A 22,128-nucleotide genomic window follows, 5' to 3' on the forward strand; every position below is an offset into this window, starting at 1 on the left:
GATCATTCCCTGGAGGATCTGTGTCACTGGGCCTGGCGGCATGGTGCTGGTGTGGCCCCACCGTGGCGGTGCTGCCGGCCCACTGTTGCTGAGGTGTGCGGTACGCGGCAAGCACAGGGCTACCTGGCCCCCTTTTGCCAAGAGGGTGGTGCCCCCACCGCACCCATGCAGAGGCCAGAGCCCGTGCAGGGTTTCCTTTGTTCGGCTGTGGGAACCTAGTCCCCACAGCGACCTGGTGCCCCGGCCCCTTTCCTTCCTGATTCTGTCAGTTGCTCTGACCAGTTCATTGCCACAGATGTGGGGCAGCTGGACAACACCTTTCAGAGGCAGCAGCTGCCACGTCCTCCCCTGCTCCAGCTCTTCCCCTCGAAGCTCTAAGGACCCTGGCCCTCCCTCCACTGTCTTCCCAATCATGTCTCAGCTCAGTGCTGGGCTCAGGGGGGCCCTAAGGGCTTGGGACTTCTTTTCTGAATCCAGCTGGTAGCTCTGAGGTTCAGCTATTTAGTCCTGCTCCCCCTCTTCCACTTGTAGCAATTCCCTAGGTGGGAAACAGAAGCGAAGGACTTTGGGATCATGAAACTGAATTCGCGGTTGGGCCCTGCCGCGGAGCTGCGATCTTGGGCAGTCGTAGTCTCTCTGAGCCCCAGTTCTGCATTCTGGGCAAATGGGGATTCTGGAGCCAGTGTGACCCATAACTGAGCTGATGAGAAGCCCAGACTCCTTGTAACAGTTTCAGCCCTTCTTCCCGTCCTTGTGCTTATTTCAGGCCCTAGAGACTGAGGCTGCCACCGAACCCAGCACTGTTCCCATTCCCACTGCCTACAGGGAGCCCTGAATTGGGGACACAAGCTCCGTGCTAACAAGGAGACTAATAATAGCCTTTTAAAAGCCTGCAGTACCACACCGAGTCTATCTGATGGAGTAAAAACTACTGAAAGGACAGCAAGAAAGGAACGTGAACACGTGTCTGAGGTGCCTTACGCTGGGAGAATACTCGACAGTCTTCCTGTCAATGAGGGCACTGGGCTGGGGTGATTTTAAGATGACTTTGACCCCTGATATCTCTCCTGTGATTAGTTATATGACCAAAGGTAGATGAGCTGGGTGTGCCTAATCTAATCTCAGGAACCCTTTCAGGACAGAGAGCTGGTGCCCCAAAAGGAAGTCAGACAGATCCCCAGCCTGAGGATTGAATTCCACATGCAGTTACTGGCCTGGAGACGGCGTAGCATGCAAGAAATGCACTTCAGAAGCTGGACAGCCAGCGAGGAAACCAGCAGGTGACCTCAGGCTGAGTTCAGCCAACAGCCTTATCACCTTGGAAGCACATCTTTTTTTCCGAGTGGTTTAGAAAAATCCTAAGCAGAAACCCAGCTGAGCTGCCTTGACTTCTGATCGGGAGAACTGAAAGATAATAAATGGGTGCAAGCTGCTGCAATTGTGGTAGTTTGTTAAGATGAGAGAAAACTAATGCAGCCACAGGGACTGGTGGGGACTGTGGTGTGCCGGAGGCGCATGTACCACCTGATTGTGGAAGCCACTATTCAGCTCCAAATGATTGTTGACACACCGGAAGCTCTGGGGGGAGAAACCGAATGTTTCTGGATCTTTCCATTATTTTAAGACCATCCCAAACTTAGACTGTGTGAAATATCCTGATTTTAAAAAGTTTTTAAAAAGTTGCTGGGTACCTGAGATACCTTCACTAAAGCATAACCCCTCTTGAATGGAGGGTTTCCTACTTTGCTGGTTTCCTACTTTTTGCTTTGTTTTGAGATGTTGCCTAAAGTCTGTTGTCTTTCAAACTATCTGCACAGTGAGGGTAGTGTTTCTCTGAAAACAATTGACTTGCAATGGACAATTAGGTACTGAGGTTCTGACAGGGACAGTGTGGAGGTTTAGGGAGATAACATGAGGTTCCCACCTGTTTGGATGTGTGATGAGAATTCACTCTATATTTCTATACCCTTCTAGGCCCCTATCCTGCTAGAAGGGTGGGTAAGGAATGGAATTATAGTTCAATCCAATAAGCTTACCTGACCTAATCATTTACATTTTAAGTAGCTCAGTCTCTTTTAGACGATTTAGGTGGCCTAATTCAGCATTAGGTGCTCGGCTCCCTCCACTGCAGAAGAGGACTGCTTCCATAGGGGAGGTGTGGCCATGACTGGCTGTGTTCCCCGGATCTGGCCAGTCTCCTCTGATTCCTGGCTTGTCTGGCCCCTTCTTGGAATAATGTTCCAGGTCCCTCCCCAGAGTAATGACCCCTAAGGTACAGTGGGTGTCACTGGGCTATTTCGGACCAGCATAGCAGGACTCAGTTGTTTTCCTGTTTTCCTCTGTCCCCAAGTCCCTGAGCACTGCAGCCTCTGAGTTCCGCCTCAGGCCTCTATTCTCCCCAGCCTCTCAGCACCTCCCTGCTCCCCACATCCGGTGTATATGTATCCTCTCCCAGCAGGGAAGGGTCGCCTCAGGCCTGGCAGGTCTCTGGCTCCCAAAGGCCTCCCTGCTGTTTCTAAACCTTGAGCCTTGGTCTCTCCGGGGCTAGAAGGGCAGGCTTTTCTTTTCTCTCCTGGGAAATGCCCAGGCTGGCTAGTGACTTCCCACCTTCATATCCACATTCTCAACGTGTCTAAGCCACAAAGATGGGAATGTGTGGGGTTCACCAATAAGGAAATTGCTTCCCTGATGCTTACCCTGTCAGTTATGACTCAGGTTTCTCCTCTGAGCCTCCTGTGGTGCATGTGCTGCAGGCATTGCACATGTGTGCACAGGCACACATAGCTGGCAACAAGGGGAGCATGTTATCAGGGAGGTGGAGGTCGTCTCTGGGTGTTGTACACAGTTTCGATACAGGTGCGAAGAATAACCTAGCCAGCTTTAACACAAGGGTGGCCAGAAGGAGTAGCCATGCAGAGGTTAAGTCTGGGCCTGCCCGGGAGCCAGGCAGTCTGGGTCCAAGCCCCAGCTGGACTACTCGCTGAGCTGTGGAGCTGTGGCTCAGCTTCCACACTGTGCAGTGCAGACGGTATCAGTACCTGCCTTAGGGGTTGTGTACACTAAAACACGGAAATGTGTGGGAAATGCTCAGCGCTGGCCAGCACAAGGGAAGTGCTCCATGAATGGTGGCTGCTGCTCTTTTAAGTTAGGTCATTATTACTGTGAGGACTTCAGATGGGTGGCTGGAGTTGATCGGGGGCTCTCATGGGGCAGAAAGGTGAGGAACTTCTCCAGAGCTGCTGTCCTCCCAGTTTATATGGAAGAAGGGCGAGAGGACACCACACAGGGTCTGGACAAGTTACCTGATAATGCTGCCACTTCTCGTGTGTGTGTGTGTGTGTGTGTCGGGGGGGCTGTGAGGAGATATGGGTCTGGACAAGTTACCTGATAATGCTGCCACTTCTCGTGTGTGTGTGTGTGTGTGTGTGTGTGTGTGTGTGTGTTGGGGGGGCTGCGAGGAGATATGGAGCCAGGGGGAAATAAAGGCAGAAAGAGACAGAGCTGTTCTCAGTGGAGTGTTGCAGTGAGTGAATGAAGCTGACCAAACGCCCGCATCCCGCATCTCAGGCTGTAGGGAAGGAGCAGTTATGAGAAGCCCAATCTGTTCAGACACTTCTGTTAAAACCAGAGATTTGCTTTCGACCTGCTTTCTTTTCCCCTTCACTCTAAACTCCAGTTCTGCTTGATGGCCTTTGAATCATAGACCCTTTGAAGACTGGTGAATCTCTGCTTCAGAAAATTGAATGTCATGATATGTCCATGCAATTTTTAACAGCCCAATTTCTGCAGTTTCTCAGATCCTGGTTAAACCCTTGTTTTAGACCATTTTCTAAGTGGGACCTGAGGTTCCTGACTGAATAGGTAAACTCCTACACATGCTTCAGAACCCTGCCCAAATACCACCTGTCTAGCAGAGCTTTCTACCATGCCCAGATCAGCCCTTCCTTCCTGCTGTCTTTGTTCATCCCACTATTAGATTCCCTAATCTACAAGATCCTGTAATTACTCATTACCTGGTTGGTCTCTACTAGACCATGAGGTTCTATTCATCTCTCTTAGCACAGAAATGTTGAAGGAATGGAGTATAAATGAAGATAATAAGTTCCCAGCTTGAACTGAAGAAAAGCCCTCTTCTGCCTATTATGAATGGGAGAAAAAAATAGGAAGCTGTACTTGATGGGACTTGCAGAGGCTCTGCCAGACTGCTGGACCAGCATCCACTTTGGCCTTCAGAAGATAAAGGACTGTTAACACCAGTGGAATAATCAGGAAGAACTGGGGGGAAAGTGGCACTGGCCTCATGATTTTCCCCCATTGATTAGATAAGGGAGTGTGTAATTGGGAATGTGCTGGCAGGGAGGGATGCTTTGAAGTTCCAGGCCGATTGCTGTATGGGATGGCTCTGGTCTCCGGTGGCCAGGTGGCAGCCATACTCCAGGCGCCCAGGGATAACCTGCCTGCCTAAGGAAAGCACAGCTGCTCTGTGCAACAGCAGAGAATGTGCCTTTCCCTGGAGATAATCGGTGGGAAGCCCATCTGGATGGAGAACCAGCCCCCACAAAAGCCTGGGTGTCTGGAAGTAAAAAGGGCAGGTACTCAGCCGTAGCTTGGAGTGGGAGCTGCCTGAAGGTGGCTTGGGGTCTGTTGGTTAGAAGCTCTTTCCCGGTAACACTAACTCCTCACGAGGGCCATGGATATTTTGGCTCTGGTACAGAGAACAAGGCTGGCTTTGGAGGGAGCCAATTTTCCATTTCCCCATGAGGGATCTCAGGAGGCCAGTAAAGCTCCTTCTGAAATTATTTAATTTAAAAGCTTCTGACAAAGAGCAGGACTCTGCCTTGCACATTGCCCTTTCACCCTCCAGAAGTTTCCACCGACCTTCTTTGCTCCCTAACCTCAGCTCCGTGACCTAGGGGAGAAGGTGTCAGTCCCACTGTTTCATGGCCAGGAGCTGTCACTTTTTTTTGGCAGAAGAGGGCTTCTTGTTTAAGAAGTTAAGTTGGTTCTAGCCCCAGGGTCTTGTAGGAGTGGAAAAATTTTTCCCTTCTTCCCTTCTAGGTTCTTTGGCCTCATAATTAAATTGGCATAAGACAGATTAACAGGAGAAAAACAAATTTACTCACATGTGGGTGCCCCATAAAAATAGGAGACTCCCCAGCAGTTGGGTAATTAAAGCGTATAAGCCGTCCAGAGCTAAGCAGAAGGTGTAGGGATCTGCACCGTCAGGGGAGGGTGGCTCAGACGCTGGGCAAAGCAAATGTTTGGTAAGTGAATATGTGCACACCACGCAGATAAGTCTCTCTGATATAAAAAGTTATGTCTGGTAACAGCTCCTTCCCTGGTACATTTAAATTCCTTCAGGCAGTCACAGGGGGAAGTAAAATGCTCTTCCTGAGTCTGCTGCGCCCCGGTTGTCTTCAACCTCCAAAAATCCACATACCAAAGTGGCCTATTCGGGGTGTGTGTGCTGTGCGCCCCTGCTGCCTCCCAAACGCCCAGCTTAAGCTCTCTGTCCTCACGCAAACGGCCTCCGTGGAGGCAGTTATGACGACTCTCCCAGAATGCCCAGGCCACTCCCCACGTGTTCCCTGCTGCCCACCCGAAGTTGCACTGGAGTGCATGGACAAATGTGGCAAGATTCCAAGACGTCCAGTTCTGGGAGCAGGCTGAGCGTGGGGCAGCGGTGTGACAGCTCACAGGGCCCGACTGGGGGAGGCGGCAGGGCGGCCCCCTCCACCACAGCCCCCCAATGCCCAGCAAGCTCCTGCTCTTCGTCTACAGCGCTGGGAGCACCACAGGCTTCACTGCCACTCTCAGCTGCTCGGGAGGTGTTTCAGGCTTGACAAAACACAAAGTACTTTTCCTAGGCAGTGTTTTGTCCTCTTTGCATCTCACACTGCATGTTTTTGTGGTGTGACATGTGGCCCAGGTGTTTCAGGTCCCAGTGCTTGATTCTCTGCAGCATAATTTCCTCTAAGACTGTTCGAGGTCCCCAAGTTTTGGATCTTTTCCCTTAGAAGGAGGACACCACGTCCTGCCCCAAGAGAATATGAACATAACCCAAAGGGAGTGTGTTTTGTGTGGCGCTTGGCAAGATGCCTGCCTGCAGGGAGGGGGAGCTGGCCTGCCTGTCCTTGGGTAAGGTGAGGAAGCGCAGATGAGCCTCTCAGGGTCTGTGGAGTGGAGACCAGAGCTGTGTTTTCTCCCTAGGGTTCCACATTCCCGCAACGTCTGCCAGAAACTGAGCCCTTCAGTTTCTGGTGTCTCTCTGTTGGGATCCATTTACCTTCATGTCAGAGGAAGCCCAGAGGCATGGGAAGAGTGCAGGGTTTTGCCCGTCCTTATTATTTCCTTTCCAGCACAAAATGGAAAGAGAGGGCTTTCCTCTACAGAGCCCTTCCAGCACTTTCTCTGGGGTGGCAACAAAGGCATTTGCCAACACACATGGAAATCATGAAGTTACCAAAGACCTGTGGTATTTTTCTGGGGAGCCAGATCCAAAGCCTAGGCTGACAGAAGCACTTTGGAAGGCAGGTGTCAACGTGCTTTCTATCGGAGAAATCCTAACATATGTTCAGGCCTCTGACACACTCAGAATTGCGGGGTACGTCAGCCCTATGCCCAAACAATGCAACTTCGCTCAACATTGCATGTGACTTTAGGGGTGAGGGGAATGCTCTGTGACACCGTAGCATACCTATTCACATTTTACACATGCACGTGCACACACACACACACACACACATGCACACACACAGTGTCTGATGACTGGCAGTCTACAGTTAGAAGTGTAGTCCTTTAAATATGAACTTTCAGCTGTAAGATGAGTAAGGTCTGAGGAGCTGACATAAAGCATGGTGATTATAGTGGATAACATCATATTGTATAATTGAAACTTGCTAAGAGTGTAGAACTTAAATGTCCTCTCACACACAAAAATAAATATGAGAGGTGACGAGTGTGTTAATTAAGTAGATGGGGAAATACTTACATCAAATCACCATGAGGTATACTTTAAACATCTTACAATTTGATGTGTCAATTGTACTTCAATAAAGCTGAAGTAAAACAAAAAGCAGAGAAACCTGAACAAACCAATAACAAGTAGAATTGTATTTATTTGGCCTAAGCCCTTGGTTCTCTTAAACTGCTAAGAACCTTAGAACATCAGGTTCTGGGCGTGCTGGTAGTGTGGATTTTGATGGGGAAAAGCTGGGGAAACTAAGCATCCTGGGAGTTCCAGAATGGGTTTTGCAGAAGCTCCCACCCACCCCTGGAAGCAGCCTTGCGGTGAGACTGTCCAGAACAGAGAAAACAAACATTGCTTTGCAAATCTGGGAAGGGCCGCTAGCTCTGCATTTGGGGTTCCTTTTAAAATTAGAGGCTTGATCTTCTTTTTCTTTTTTACTATTATTTATTTTTTTATTTTGGTATCATTAATATACAATCACATGAGCAACATTGTGGTTACTAGACTCCCCCCATTATCGAGTCCCCACCACATATCCCATTACAGTCACTGTCCATCAGCATAGTAAGATGCTGTAGAGTCACTACTTGTCTTCTCTGTGCTATACTGCCTTCCCTGTGCACTCCCTCTACATGATGTGTGCTAATCGTAATGCCCCTTATCCCTCCCTTCCCACCCACCCTCCCCAGTCCCTTTCCCTTTGGTAACTGTTAGTCCATTCTTGGGTTCTGTGAGTCTGCTGCTGTTTTGTTCCTTCATTTTTTGCTTTGTTCTCATACTCCACAGATGAGTGAAATCATTTGATACTTGTCTTTCTCCACCTGGCTTATTTCACTGAGCATAATACCCTCTAGCTCCATCCATGTTGTTGCAAATGGTAGGATTTGTTTTCTTCTTATGGCTGAATAATATTCCATTGTGTATATGTACCACCTCTTCTTTATCCATTCATCTACTGATGGACATTTAGGTTGCTTCCACTTCTTGGCTCTTATAAATAGTGCTGTGATAAACATAGGGGTGCATATGTCTTTTCAAACTGGGCTGCTGCATTCTTAGGGTAAATTCCTAGGAGTGGAATTCCTGGGTCAAATGGTATTTCTATTTTTAGTTTTTTGAGGAACCTCCATACTGCTTTCCGCAAAGGTTGAACTACTTTACATTCCCACCAGCAGTGTAGGAGGGTTCCCTTTTCTCCACATCCTCGCCAACATTTGTTGTTGTTTGTCCTTTGGATGGTGGCCATCCTAACTGGAGTGAGGTGATATCTCATTGTGGTTTTAATTTACACTTCTCTAATGATTAGCGATGTGGAGCATCCTTTCATGTGCCTGTTGGCTATCTGAATTTCTTCTTTGGAGAAGTGTCTGTTCAGATCCTCTGCCCATTTTTAAATTGGATTATTTGCATTTTGTTTGTTGAGGTGCGTGAGCTCTTTATATATTTTGCATGTCAACCCCTTATCGGATATGTCATTTATGAATATATTCTTCCATACCATAGGATGCCTTTTTGTTCTATTGATGGTGTCCTTTGCTGTACAGAAGCTTTTCAGCTTGATATAGTCCCACTTGTTCATTTTTGCTTTTCTTTCCCTTGCCTAGGGAGATATGTTCATGAAGAAGTTGCTCTTCTAAGAGTTTTATGGTTTCATGACTTACATTCAGGTCTTTGATCCATTTTGAGTTTACTTTTGTGTATGGAGTTAGTAATCCAGTTTCATTCTTTTACATGTAGCTGTCCAGTTTTGCCAACACCAGCTGTTGAAGAGGCTGTCATTTCCCCATTGTATATCCATGGCTCCTTTATCATATATTAATTGATCGTATATGCTCGAGTTAATATCTGGGCTCTCTATTCTGTTCTACTGGTCTATAGTTCTGTTCTTGTGCCAGTACCAAATTGTCTTGATTACTGTGGCTTTGTAGTAGAGCTTTAAGTTGGGGAGTGTAATTCCCCCTGCTTCATTCTTTCTCCTCAGAGTTGCTTTGGGTATTCTGGGTCTTTTGTGGTTCCACATGAATTTTAGAACTATTTGTTCCAGTTCGTTGAAGAATGCTGTCAGTATTTTGACAGGGATTGCATTGAATCTGTAGATTGCTTTAGGCAGGATGCCCATTTTGAGAATATTAATCCTTCCTACCCAAGAACATGGGATGAATTCCCATTTATTAGTGTCCTCTTTAATTTCTCTCAAGAGTGTCTTGTAGTTTTCAGGGTATAGGTCTTTCACTTCCTTAGTTAGGTTTGTTCCTAGATATTTTATTATTTTTGATGCAATTGTGAATAGAATTGTTTTCCTGATTTCTTTTTCTGCTAGGTCATTGTTAGTGTATAGGAATGCAAAAGATTTCTGTGTATTAATTTTGTATCCTGCAACTTTGCTGAATTCAGATATTAGTTCTAGTAGTTTTGGAGTAGTTTCTTTAGGGTTTTTTATGTACAATATCATGTCATCTGCAAACAGTGACGGTTCGACTTCTTCCTTCCCAATATGGATGCCTTTTATTTCTTTGTGTTGTCTGATTGCCGTGGCTAGAACTTCTAGTACTATGTTGCATAAAAGTGGGGAGAGTGGGCATTGTTGTCTTGTTCCTGATCTTAGAGGAAAAGCTTTTAGCTTTTCACTGTTAAGTATGATGTTGGCTGTGGGTTTGTCATATATGGCCTTTATTATGTTGAATAATATCTATATTATTTTATTTCATATCCATTTTATTGAGGGCTTTTATCATGAGTGGGTGTTGAATTTTGTCAAATGCTTTTTCAGCATCTATGGAGATGATTGTGTGATTTTTGTCCTCCTTTTTATTAATACAGTGGATGATGCTGATGGATTTTCAAATGTTGTACCATCCTTGCATCCCTGGGATGAATCCCACTTGATCATGATGTATGATCCTGCAAACAGTGACAGTTTGACTTCTTCCTTACCAATCTGGATGCCTTTTATTTCTTTGTTTTGTCTGATTGCCATGGCTAGGACCTCCAGTACTATGTTGCATAAAAGCAGGAAGAGTGGGCATCCTTGTCTTGTTCCCAATCTTAGAGGAAAAGCTTGGTGTATGATCCTCTTGATGTATTTTTGAATTCGGTTTGCTAGTATTTTGTTGAGTGTTTTTGCATCTGTGTTTATCAGGGATATTGGTCTGTAATTTTCTTTTTTTTGTGGTGTCTTTGCCTGGTTTTGGTATTAGAGTGATGTTGGCTTCATAGAATGAGTTTGGAAGTATTCTCTCCTCTTCTATTTTTTAGAAAACTTTAAGGAGAAGGTATTATGTCTTCTGTAAATGTCTGATAAAATTCAGCAGTGAAGCCATCTGGTCCAGGCATTTTGTTCTTGGGTAGTTTTTTGATTACTGATTTGGCATGATCTTATTTTTAACAGTATGTCATAAAGGCTTCAAGAAGTTAGCATACAATTTATGATGGAGATTCCTGTTACCCAGGATGTGAGAGGACTGAGCGTAAGCTTGGGATATGGGTAAGGTTCCGTGTGTGCATTTGAATCGCATCATCTGGAGACAGTCACTAGCTTCTTCCAGAACTGCAAGGAGGTCCGAGAAGACCTGGCAGTGTAGCGTGAGCCTCTGAAGCATTCAAAGTTCAGGGTCAGCGAAACTTTCCCCACCTCTCCAGGGCATAGGTACTGGGGCAGATCCCTTAGCTCTGGGACGCGCCTGCCCATCCTGGGCTTTGAAGGGCCCTTCTGCCATCATCTGAGCACTGTTCTTCAGAGGTAGTCAGGGCTCATTTGGGATTAGAAAACAAAAACTAACATTTTTTTCTGACCATAAAAGTAGAAACTTAGAAAATATGGGAAAATGTAGTGAAGAAAATAAAAGTCTATCATAACCCACCTAATCAACCAACTACTGTAAGCATTTTGAGGTATTTCCTTCCAGGTCTTTCCTTTTTCCTTTTGTCTTTTTAAGAAATAGTTGAGATCATAGTATATCTAACAATAGAGCTCTTTTCATTTGACATTACATTATACTTATCTCACTTGCCATTAAAAAGTCTTTATAAGCATCATTTTCAATGGCTGCACAATATTCTGTTATATGGTTATACTACAGCTTACTTATCCATTTTTCTCTTGTTGAGCATTTGCATTGTTCCCAGCTTTTTGCTTTAATAATGTGGTGAGAAACATCATGGGCATGAAGCTGTGCTTTCATTTTAGATGATTTCTTTATGATAGATTCCTAGAAGTCTCTTGACTTGAAGATACCATGAGTTAAGATGTTGCTGGAGACCCATCTGTCAAGTGTGGATGTCACCAAGGACTTCAGGCCAAGAGGTGGGGCAGGCAACAGCCTTCACTGGGTACATGTCTGTAGGCTCTGTGGGCATAGTGGAAACTTAGGAAATTAGAATACTCAGCCTTTATCCTTGCAGAACTTACAGTATAGTATAGAACCATAACATATATAAAGAGTCTAAAGGAAGAGATGTCTGTATCTCAGAACCTTTGGGGAGCTATGCATGAGTTTCAGAATGGGGTAAAGTTGTGTGTGTATGTTCACACTAAATTTTCTGGAGAGGGAGTCTATTCTTATCAGAATCTTTTTATCTATAGAGCTGCAAAGAATTACCCATTCAGTGATTGTTTTGGTTGTGTGGAAGATTGAATTAATTTTCTCTATTTTTTTCTTTTGACTCTTTTATTTTGCAGTTTTTATAATAGAAAAAACAAGATACACTTTTTTTCATGTGCCATTAATATGACCAGTACAGTGTGTACCAAGATGGCAGTCAGTGATCTTGGGTTTGGGGACCTCAAGTTAGGGTATAGGAGAGGCCACAGCCTGTACCCAAAAGGTACAAGGCAGACTGTGGCAGCATTTGTCACCTGTCCCTTCAGTGACCTACCAGTTCATTTACATATAAATCTCCTGCCAGTAAGAGCTGGTGTTACATGAGCCTGATGCGTACAGGATCATATTATCAGAGCATTGTGTTACCCGGGTACATGGCGCTTTTGGTAATGTAAACCAGTGGTGCCTCAGCCCTCTGCCGGAGCCTCAGTCCTCACCTGATTTCTAAGAGTTAAAGGAGCTCCTTGTTGCTCATTCATGGTCAGCAGGAAAGCCAGCCAGCACTGCCAGTATGGAAAAGGCAAGGAGCTGTGGCCATGTGCAGCCTCCAGGCCTTCCACTCGGCAGAATTCAGTGTGCACATGGAAAGTGACAGCCATCGATTGTATTTATTTTCTACAGTATTTTCTATTGTTTGCATAGGTCCTCCAACAGGCAAATGAGAGAGCCCTGTGCTAGGCTATCTATAGCCTTGTTCAGGCATCTCCCCTGGACAGACACCTGCAGTTGCAGGACCTCCACACAACCCCATCTTAGCTCAGAGGGTTGTGAGATGTCACGGATTTTTGTCAAGCTGAGTACGCACAGTCAGGACAGCTGCGATAGGTGTGTGTGTCTCATCACCCGGTCCCCCTTGTGGTGTCTCCCTCCCTTGTGGCTGTAGTGTCCAGGTCCCATTTGAGGATCTATGTGTAGAGCATGATTGACAACAGAGGCCTGCCACAGGCAGGCATGTGCCTTCCCTCAGAAGTTCCCCAGTCTTTCCACCAGCATCTTTTAATCTAGCTTGCTAACGAAATCCATCTAATTCTTTTTTTTGAATTCCAGTTGACTGTTTCTGCAGGTTTGGCTGAGTAGTTTTTCTTCCCTGACTCTAGGCCTCTGTGAATTAAATCCCTTTCTCATTCCCTGTCACTCACCTTTCCTTTGCTCCTTCGCTTTCTCCAGACCCAGAATCACTTAGTCTCCTAAAGGGCTTGAATCTACCTGTAATTCATGCACCCGTTATGGTCATTACCTAAGCCTAATTCTTACTTGGCTTCAGTTCCATTGGCCAAAAGCAGTGAGCCCCCCCATAAGACAGATGGGAGTGGAGGAGGAACTGGCCACTGCCCATCCCTCAGATACACACACAATATCTGCTCTTCCCAGAAACAGTGGGAAAACATTAAACACACCTGTGACCGCTGCCAGCCCTCATTCATAATGCAGAATAAACAAGCAAGATAACACTCAAAATATGAGCCCGTGGTGGTGGGGGGGGGGGATGGCTAAAAGCTTAGACCTTCAAAGGATATCATTAAGAAATTCTTCCTCATACTTAATCAGATTTGCCTGGCAATGATTTTTAAGCTTATGTATTTTGGTTCTGATCAGATAGAGGTACTATTTTCTTCTTTACAGATAATATTTTTAATAATATTTTTTAATACAAAATTATTTTCATTAGAGAACTAAACATTTCATATATAATTCTAATAAAAATGGTGAAAGGATTATATTGTATAATTTAATAAACTTATATTTAAATATTTTAAATATATTTCGTAAGTAAAATATATTAGTATATAAAATGTTATAGACTTATAGACATAAAATATTAAATGAATCATTTTATATTATAGTGGGAAATATTTTAAGGTTTCCAAAATATAGGCTATTTAAATAATGACAAAGGTTCAATACTAAATCAAGTAATTTGACTTAAGTATTTAATCTTAAAATATACAGAACATATTATATTTGCATAAGTAAGAGCTGTTATAAGGTATTTCAAATTGTAGTAAGGGTATCTGATGGGGTCTGGTTCCTGGGCCAAGAGTTACTGTCTGGGGGCCCCAGCCACCCTGCTGCTCCCCACGCCTGCGCGCTGACCTGCCATTTGTCCTCCCGCCCGCAGGCATCGGCAAGAACGTCATCTGCGACCGCACCGCCACGCCGCTGGACGCCTTCCGCATGATGTCGGCTGCCCACTACTACCCCAAGCTCATGAGCATCATGGGTAACGTGCTGCGCTTCCTGCCGGCCTTCGTGCGCATGAAACAGCTCATCGAGGAGGGCTACGTGGGCGACCTGCTGGTGTGCGAGGTGCAGGTGCACAGCGGCAGCCTGCTGGGCAAGAAGTACAACTGGAGCTGCGACGACCTGATGGGCGGCGGCGGCCTGCACTCGGTGGGCACCTACATCATCGACCTGCTCACCTTCCTCACCGGCCAGAAGGCCGTCAAGGTCCATGGGCTGCTCAAGACCTTCGTGAAGCAGACCGACCACATCAAGGGCATCCGCCAGATCACCAGTGATGACTTCTGCACCTTCCAGATGGTGCTGGAGGGCGGGGTGTGCTGCGCCGTCACGCTCAACTTCAACGTGCCGGGTGAGTTCAAGCAGGACGTGACGGTGGTGGGCTCAGCTGGGCGCCTGCTGGCAGTGGGCACCGACCTGTACGGGCAGCGCAACAGTGCCCCGGAGCAGGAGCTGCTGCTGCAGGATGCCACGCCCATTAGCAACTCGCTGCTGCCCGAGAAGGCCTTCAGCGACATCCCCTCGCCCTACCTGCGTGGCACCATCAAGATGATGCAGGCCGTGCGCCAGGCCTTCCAGGACCAGGACGACCGGCGCACGTGGGACGGGCGGCCACTCACCATGGCCGCCACCTTTGATGACTGCCTGTACGCCCTGTGCGTGGTGGACACCATCAAGAGGTCCAGCCAGACGGGCGAGTGGCAGAGCATTGCCATTATGACAGAGGAGCCTGAGCTGAGCCCTGCCTACCTGATCAGTGAGGCCATGCGCCGGAGCCGGATGTCCCTGTACTGTTAGTGGGGACCAGGGACCCAGGGGCACTGGGGTCTTCTGCTTGGGGCCCAGGGCTGGGGAAAGGCATGGGGCAGAGTTGGTCTCTGGGAGTGTGGGGGCAGGGAGGCGGAAGGGCAGTGAGTCAATGGCATGTGGAAGGTGAACCTCAGCTCAAAGGAGGGGCCCCAAGTGAGAGCATTGGCAGGCTGAGCTAGTAGCCTGGGAATGTTCAGACGGCCTGCCATTCCTGAATCATCCGGGCTGGGCATCTGCGTGACAGGGAGAAGGTCCAGCTGCCTTTCCTGCCCTTCACTATGAGAAGCAAGGAGAGCTTGGTTGCTTTCCTTCCCTCCTCCCCTCTTCTCCCTCCCCACCATGGCCTCCTCTGCAAGCCAGATGCTCCTGCCAGGCCAAGGCGCTGCATCTGATGGCAAGCCCGGTTGGTGCCGGCTTCCCACCAGGCAGAAGGCAGACCTTCACGTGTCCACAAGAGCCTGTTGTCTCGGCAGAGGGGCGGGTGCAGCAGGCTAACGAGTAGGTTCAAATTCCAGGAAGTCACTGGAAGAAGTCCTTGGTAGCAAAGCCTACAGCTTTCTTGGTTGATTGGTCTTCCTAATTGGTTATTGCCCATCTCCTGGGCTGCAGTAGGGTAAGAGGGTGCCAGGAATAGCAAGCTGAGAGAAGCCTTCTGCAGCCACAGTGAGAGCGCACGAGCCCACACTGCACTGAAACAGTGGGGGGGGCTAAGAATAAAATATCCCTGAATTAATCAACAGTTACAAAACCGCAAGGAGCCCCCATATAACACAGTTTCCGGTGGACTGTGGAATTGAGTGCAAAAGGGACTTGCTACAGGAGTGTGAGTTTGTCCTTTCGTGTGACGCCCTGGGCAGGGCCCAGGGGACAGGAGAGGGGTGGGCTTGCTGCCTGCCGTGCTGCAGAGGGAATTCCCAGTGGAAAGGAAGGTGAGCCAGCCCTGCACCTGCTTTGGACTCCCAACACCCATTCCTCCTACCCAGCTGGGGAAGGGCTTTTAGGAGATTCACTGAGTTTTGCAAATTTAAAAGGGAAGCCTTCATTTCCACTCACATATTATCCTTTTCCTTTAAAAAAAAAAAGTCAAGGCTCTTTTCCTCAGCTTTGACCTTTGCTTTCACAATTTTGACACCTGAAGATTTTTGGATAGGTTTTAAACAAAAGGGCAACAAGGAACATAATTCGCAGCGTTTCTAAAATGGGGTTTTAGAGCCCTCTGAGGTGTATCTTTATGTAGGGCCGAGAAGGCTAACATCGGAAAAAGCATCATCTCCCTCTGCCAGGCCGTCTCCGTGCCCCTCGCCTCGCTGCCCTCTGCTTGCAGACACTCACTGCGGATGGAGGCCTGCCGGCTGGCAGCAAACAACACCAGGAGGGGAAATCAGAGGCGCACAAAACACACAGAGGGTCTGCAGAGGACACCTGCCTGCCTCCAAGTGCCCCTGGACCACTCGTAAAAGTTGAGACCTGGTCTTGAAAGAGCAAGTCAAGTACATTCTGAAATTGGGGGATTTTAAATACATCCTGAAAATGGGGAATTATTTTGTTACCTTTTTTTAATCCTTCATGCCCCAGAAGACCTTTGTCAAGGTTGATTGTGGAGACAATATTCCTTGTAAATCTACGTAGCTTTTGTTCACAGGTCATAGAAATCCAGCAGTTGTCTTTGGCACCCTACTGAGGGTTTGGACTTCCCTTCAAATAACCGGCAGGTGAATGAGAAGGGAATGGAAGGGGCGGAGAGTCCACCCCAGGCTCCGGGTGGGCAGCGTCGGAAGGCGCAGAGCGCGCCGCCGGCACCCTCCCCTCCCTTCCCAAGGCCAGTGTTCAGTGACGGTGTGGGTGTGGCCCGACACCGCCAGGCCGGCCGGCCTCCTGGAAAGAATGCCGCCCTTGGCCCTGACCGCAACCCCGGAAGGCCGGGCAGCCGAAACTCCCCGAGGTACGTTTCCGCCCTGATCTGTCGACAGACTTCACGATGGGCGCGCCACCTGTTGTAGCTACCAGTTCAAACCTAGAGATCTGATAGCAGGGGAGCCCTCCAGGAAGAGCGGGAGCAGCGGCCCTGCCTGCCGTGGATTGTTTTGGTTCAGGTTCTCCTAAACCGCCCTTGAGATAAATAGCTTTTGTGGAAATCGAGAGGAAAGAATTTTTTTTTTTCTAGCTGGCCTGAAAGGCTGTGTTGAAGGATAAGGGAAAGGAAACTAGATGACTCTATGGGTCTCATTTTTCTAAGTTGTTTATAGTATTCCTGGGGTTTCCGTTTTATGTTTTGGTGCTCAACTCAAGTACTTGGGAGGTTTTGTCCCCCAGAGGCCTCTGAGCTTTGTGACAAATATTCAGTGTCTAAAACAGAAATTCTCCTTTGAGGCTGTGGTATAGCGGAAGAATATACATTCTTTTAAAGAAGCATGAAAAATATTTTAATGACTGTACTCAAATGTTATCTGTTGAGATGCATGTAGTAGGTAGATGCAGGAACACGAGGAAGAAAAGACCTAAGAGTTCATTTTTAAAATATAGAAATGGCAGTAAAGGGGTTTAAGATACTTCTTCAGTTCTCTTTTTGCCTCCGTCCTACCACTTGCAAGGACTTGACTGGGAGTGCAGTGGGGAGCTGAGATCTCAAGCTTTCAACAAATATTGCCGAAGCCAAGTCCATCACCTAACAGTGCCCCAGGGGTCCAGGCACGCTCAGCTGACTGCCCTAGGATGCAGTCCCAGCAGGGAGCCAGCCCCTTCGGCTTTGTTGAATGGGTCTCAAGTACCCAGTGAAATGGCAGTGCCACTTTAGAATGGTTGCATTCAATCCCCCTTGACTTGTTCCCGTTATTGGGTGGATTTTCCCATTGCAACAATGCCTCTGGCACTGGAAGTTTTGGCCCGTGGTGCTGGTTGCCTCTATTGATGTCCCAAATTCCGAATTTTGAGAGACAGTGTAGGTCAGGGGTTTGTACCTGATACCCACAAGTGTTTAGGAATGCTCTGGGTTTATGTGAAAAGTCTGGATTCTGAGTTTTCTTCTGGAGAGAGAGTCCGTGACCACTGTCAGCTTCTCTGTGACTTCTCCCCATAACGGAGAGGAGTTGCAGGGCACCAGACACTCCTCAGCCTGCCTGGCAGCAAATGCCTGTGCGCCAGGTGTATCTGGACCCCTCGAGGAGCAGTCTTGGCCCACTCTCCCAGACTCTTTCTCCGTCTGCAGAGAGCCATGCAGGTACACCGTGTACTCCAACATTTTTGATTAGCCACTCTGTACAGGGTATTTTAAATGCATTATTTCATGTAATCCACAGAACCACTCTGGGATATTGGGCATTGTTATGCCCATTATATACCTGCAAAAATCGAGGCTCTGGGAGGAATAGTAACTTGCCCAACATTGCACAGCTCTTAAGCAGAAGTGGAGTCACCTAAATTCAGAACCAGTCTTCTCCTCCAAACCATGCTGTCTCCCAAGATTTGTGCCTCCACAGGTCCCTTCAGGAAGGAAATCACTGCTTGTTGAGCGCTGCTGGGGGCTGGTGTCACCCCCTGTGGAGCAGCTGGGACTAGAGCTGGATGTGACCTGCCCAGGGCTCCGCCACACTGCTGCTGTCTTCACCCTCCTGTTGAACAGGAGCCACATTTGATGTTCTGCCAAAAGGTTCATTTCAGAGCTGCAAAATAGAAGTAGTCGATTTTTCTTCTCCTTCTAGAATGGAAAGATCACTCAGCTTCTTTTAAAATCGACTTCCTAAGTTGATTTTGATTGGAGGTGATGCAGCAAACCGCAGAGAGGGGGATTTTCAAAACGTCCTTAGCCGGCTCTTAGAGGTGGGCTTGGATTATGAGGGCAGCAGTCTGAGTATAAAGGGAAAATGGCTTTTTCTCAGGGAGTGGGGTTGTACAGTTTATTGGTGACTCAGGTTGTAGCTGTGCTTTGCATTCACACTCTGCACTCTCTTAACTCTCGTCTTGTTTTACAGCTACAGCTGTTGAATTTGACCTGCAGTCATAAATTAGGTTCCCAATGGGATCGCTTTTTTTCTGGTGGGTATGGGGGGGAAATTGAGCATGGTAATGATTTCATCGGGAGAAAGTAAATCCAGCAGCATCTGAAGGGATTTCAGAACCCGGGATACTTGCTTCCTCTCTTTTACATCCCAGAGGGTGAAGTGGCGACCAAGATCACACTGCTTCTACTGGTAGGTCGGGACTAGAAGCCCACGGTTCTGACTCTGAGGCCCTGGCTGCATCACCCAGCACCTCACACCCTCAGATGCAGACACGGGGGCTCAAGAGGTGAAAGGCCTTGTCTGAGGTCCCATGGCTGATAGGTAGGGGCGTTGTAATTAGAACGCAGACCTGCAACAGCCTGCAGACTGTATTCCACTGAATCCATTTTTTTAGAAATTCAACTATGTCCTGAATGTACACAGAAAACTAGCTGTTTAAAAAGTCCTGTTGTGAATATAATGTGAAGTTATCTCTAATACAGTGTTTGGCAAAGATGGGGGCTATAAATCCAGATGTCCCCCTTTGGGACTCCTTGAGGCCAGCTCCACTTACAATGCCCCCAGCCCTCCCCCACGTACAGGTCTCGGCCTTGACTAGCTTGGATCCTGCTCCACCCGTTGCCTCCCTTTCTGGCCACCAAAGCCCTGAAGGGCAGAGGCTGTGATATTGGGGAGCTCATTAAAAAGAAGTTACTATCATAGCCCCACATTTGGGTTCCCTTTGGGGGACAGGGATAAAGGCAATGGAAGAAAAGCTGTGTGCGTGTGACTGGAGTGCCCCCAGCGGCCTGCGTGCCCCACTCAGCTGGCCCCGCCCCAGGTGGAGAAGCGGGCGGATGGGGCGCTCTCCAGGTTTCAGGGTGCAGCCCTGAGTTGGGCTCCCAGGCCGCCTCACCACAGGGAAGCCCTCCTGAGCTGTGTCAGGAGATAATGCGCTCAGTGGTCTTGTTGGAGTGGGGTGGAGGGGGTGAAGCCACAGCTGTATCTGGGTCACCACTGTAGTCAGCAAGGGAAGACAGTGGCCTACTGACCTCTTTCTGCCCCTTGTCACCGTCCCTATTTGCTGGGGCCCTTGAGAGGGCCACCAAGGTGACCGGCATTCAGGCTGCTAAAGTGTTGCACTACTGAATAGTCTTGAATCTGTTGCACCCATGTCTGTTTACACCAGCAGTGAGTACAGTGACAGCAAGACCATGTCCTATGCAATGGCTCTGTGCTTTATGTTGCATCAAAGCTTGCCTGGGTGGGTGTGGGCGGCCTACAGCATAACCGTGGTGTCATCTGTCTGTCTCTCTCCTTCCCTGCCCAGGTCTCTGCCATCCCATGTCGCCATCACAAGGGCTAAGTTGTTGAAAGAGCCCCTTGGTTTCTTTTAAATGTGATGACTTACCTGTGATTCTAGTCTAATCCAAGGTTAAGAAACAAAACAAAAGCAAGTGACCTGACCTGCTCCTTCGCTTCCCTCCTCCTCTTTCAGGCATCCAAACATGTATAGTATTTTGCTCTGTGCCTTGCCCAGGGGAGGGAAAAGTTTCTAGCAATTACAGCTTTCTGTTTGCTGCCTGGTGCTTTGTGTACTACTTTTTTTTTTTAACCAAAATTACATTTGATTGGTTGTCACTGTTGAGTATATATTTATTGTTTTACAAACATGAGTATATATATGTATGTGTATGTATAAAACCAAACTTATATACAAAAAGTCAAGGCATGTATCCTAGGTATTTTAAAGAGTTATTTATCAAGGGAAAAAGATGTGTGTTATAAAGTAAACAGAGTCTATATTTTATATATAATGTAGATAGCAAAAAAATAGCTTATAAATTATAGAAGGTTATGGTTTTCTTTTTTTATTATTAAAGCAAAAAAAAAAAAAAAGGACAATGAATGCAACTGTTTTTAGTATTTTAAAGGCCAAACTACTGTGGGAGGTGGTCTTCGCTACCAGGCCCTCAGCCATGCGGTGTGAGGCCCGCTGTTGCCTCTGCAGGCTCGGGGGGCATGGCCAGCATCACTCAGCCAGCTGGCACGTGCCGCCTCGGAGGTGGTTCCCTGCTGTCCCGCCCAGTTTGCAGGGGTGGGACAAAGGAATGAAAGTAGCAAATAAAGATTGAAGATATACAACGTCAGCTGTTTTCCTGTTTATTCGGCTCAGGTATTGTAGCTCATGAATTAGGTGCCTGGCCAGTTTGGATCTGGGAATGATGGTGGTGCATCTGGTGATCTGGTGTGTGTGTGTGTGAGAGAGAGAGAGAGAGAGAGAGGGAGAGAGAAGGAGAGGGGGAGAGGGGGAGACGGAGAGTCTCTGAACCGTTGCTGAGAAAGAACAGATGCAGTTACAGAACAGGTCATTGAGGTGCTCACTTACTGGTTAAACAAAGAGAAATCTCTGTCTTTCTGTGCCCATCTACACCCACCCCCTACACCCACACCCACGTACAGAACCATTTTTCATTTATCTTCTGCTTCTATCTTGTGCATTTTTGGCACCTGTTGTGACAAGCCTGGGTGGTTCAATCTGAAAAATAAAATGACTGCAACAAATTATTGTAGGAATGAATTGCACATATGCAAAGTATGCAAAATCTTGAATAGAAGTGAAAAAAATCACTAAATAGCAGGCTCCCTTTTTGTTAACCTACACTTACCTTAATCTTATAAGCAAAAAAGCTCCCTTTGCCTAGGTATTCCCAAGCAACCCCCAACATGCACTTGGTGGCAGCAGCGCCCCCTGCTGGAAGGCTTTCCAAGAACTTCAGACAACAGAGACGAAAAAGATGAGTTTGGGCCAAGTCATGACCAGATAGACAGGGTTACAACTTCCTTGAGCCAAAACCTCTATAAAGAAGCTTATGCAAAACATTCAGGATCCTTTGCCTTGTTCATTCAAGTTCAGGCTTCCTCTAGATTCCTATCTCTGAGTCTACATCTGCTGGGTAAATTCCTGAGAGAATACTTGAGTTATGATAGCTTTTGTAGCACGGCTGTGGTCCAACCACAGCTCTGCAGGATGAGCCCACCATGTCTAAATTGGTTGTTGAACTTTCTCTAAAATGTCATCCTAATTATGGGAACACATTTCTCTCCTAATTTTACACAGATTCCAATTACCTTGTACCAAACCAAGCTCTCTCCCTTTAGCCATGAGTGAAAATGAAAGACAGTAACTTTTAGGATCCCTTCTTGGGCAATTGCAGATTAATTCATTTCTTGGTCTATCACTTGTACGTTGATGGGGCTCAATCCCAGGATTGCGATCTGAAACATATATGCACGTAGGTCCCATTATCTCTGACTCATTCATCATTGGTCATCAGAGCCTTGGAAGAAGGATGCTCTGTTGAGGAGGAACCCTAAGAAGACCTTGAGGGCAGCTGATGTGGAGACCATGTCCACAAAGCCCACAGTGCTTTAGGCAGACCTTGGTTTTGAACCCTGTACCCCCACCCCCTGCCAAATCACTAATCCCCTCTTGGAGAGCGCTGAGGGGTCTAAATCAAAGGTTAGA

At 47.3% G+C, this 22,128-nt stretch overlaps 1 protein-coding gene across 1 annotated transcript in view; it reads left to right on the plus strand.

The window, feature by feature from the left end:
- The window catches only part of GFOD1 (Gfo/Idh/MocA-like oxidoreductase domain containing 1), a 95,479-nt gene extending 74,730 nt beyond the window's left edge, over positions 1 to 20,749 (plus strand). The window contains exon 2 of the mRNA XM_036877738.2: positions 13,691 to 20,749. Coding sequence (XP_036733633.1) covers positions 13,691 to 14,610 — 920 coding nt within the window. The 3' untranslated portion in view covers positions 14,611 to 20,749. The remainder of the gene's footprint in view (positions 1 to 13,690) is intronic.
- Positions 20,750 to 22,128: the final 1,379 nt, after the last annotated feature.

The sequence above is a fragment of the Manis pentadactyla genome, chromosome 16 (genome assembly GCF_030020395.1).
Source record: "Manis pentadactyla isolate mManPen7 chromosome 16, mManPen7.hap1, whole genome shotgun sequence".
Taxonomy (NCBI): Eukaryota; Metazoa; Chordata; class Mammalia; order Pholidota; family Manidae; genus Manis; species Manis pentadactyla.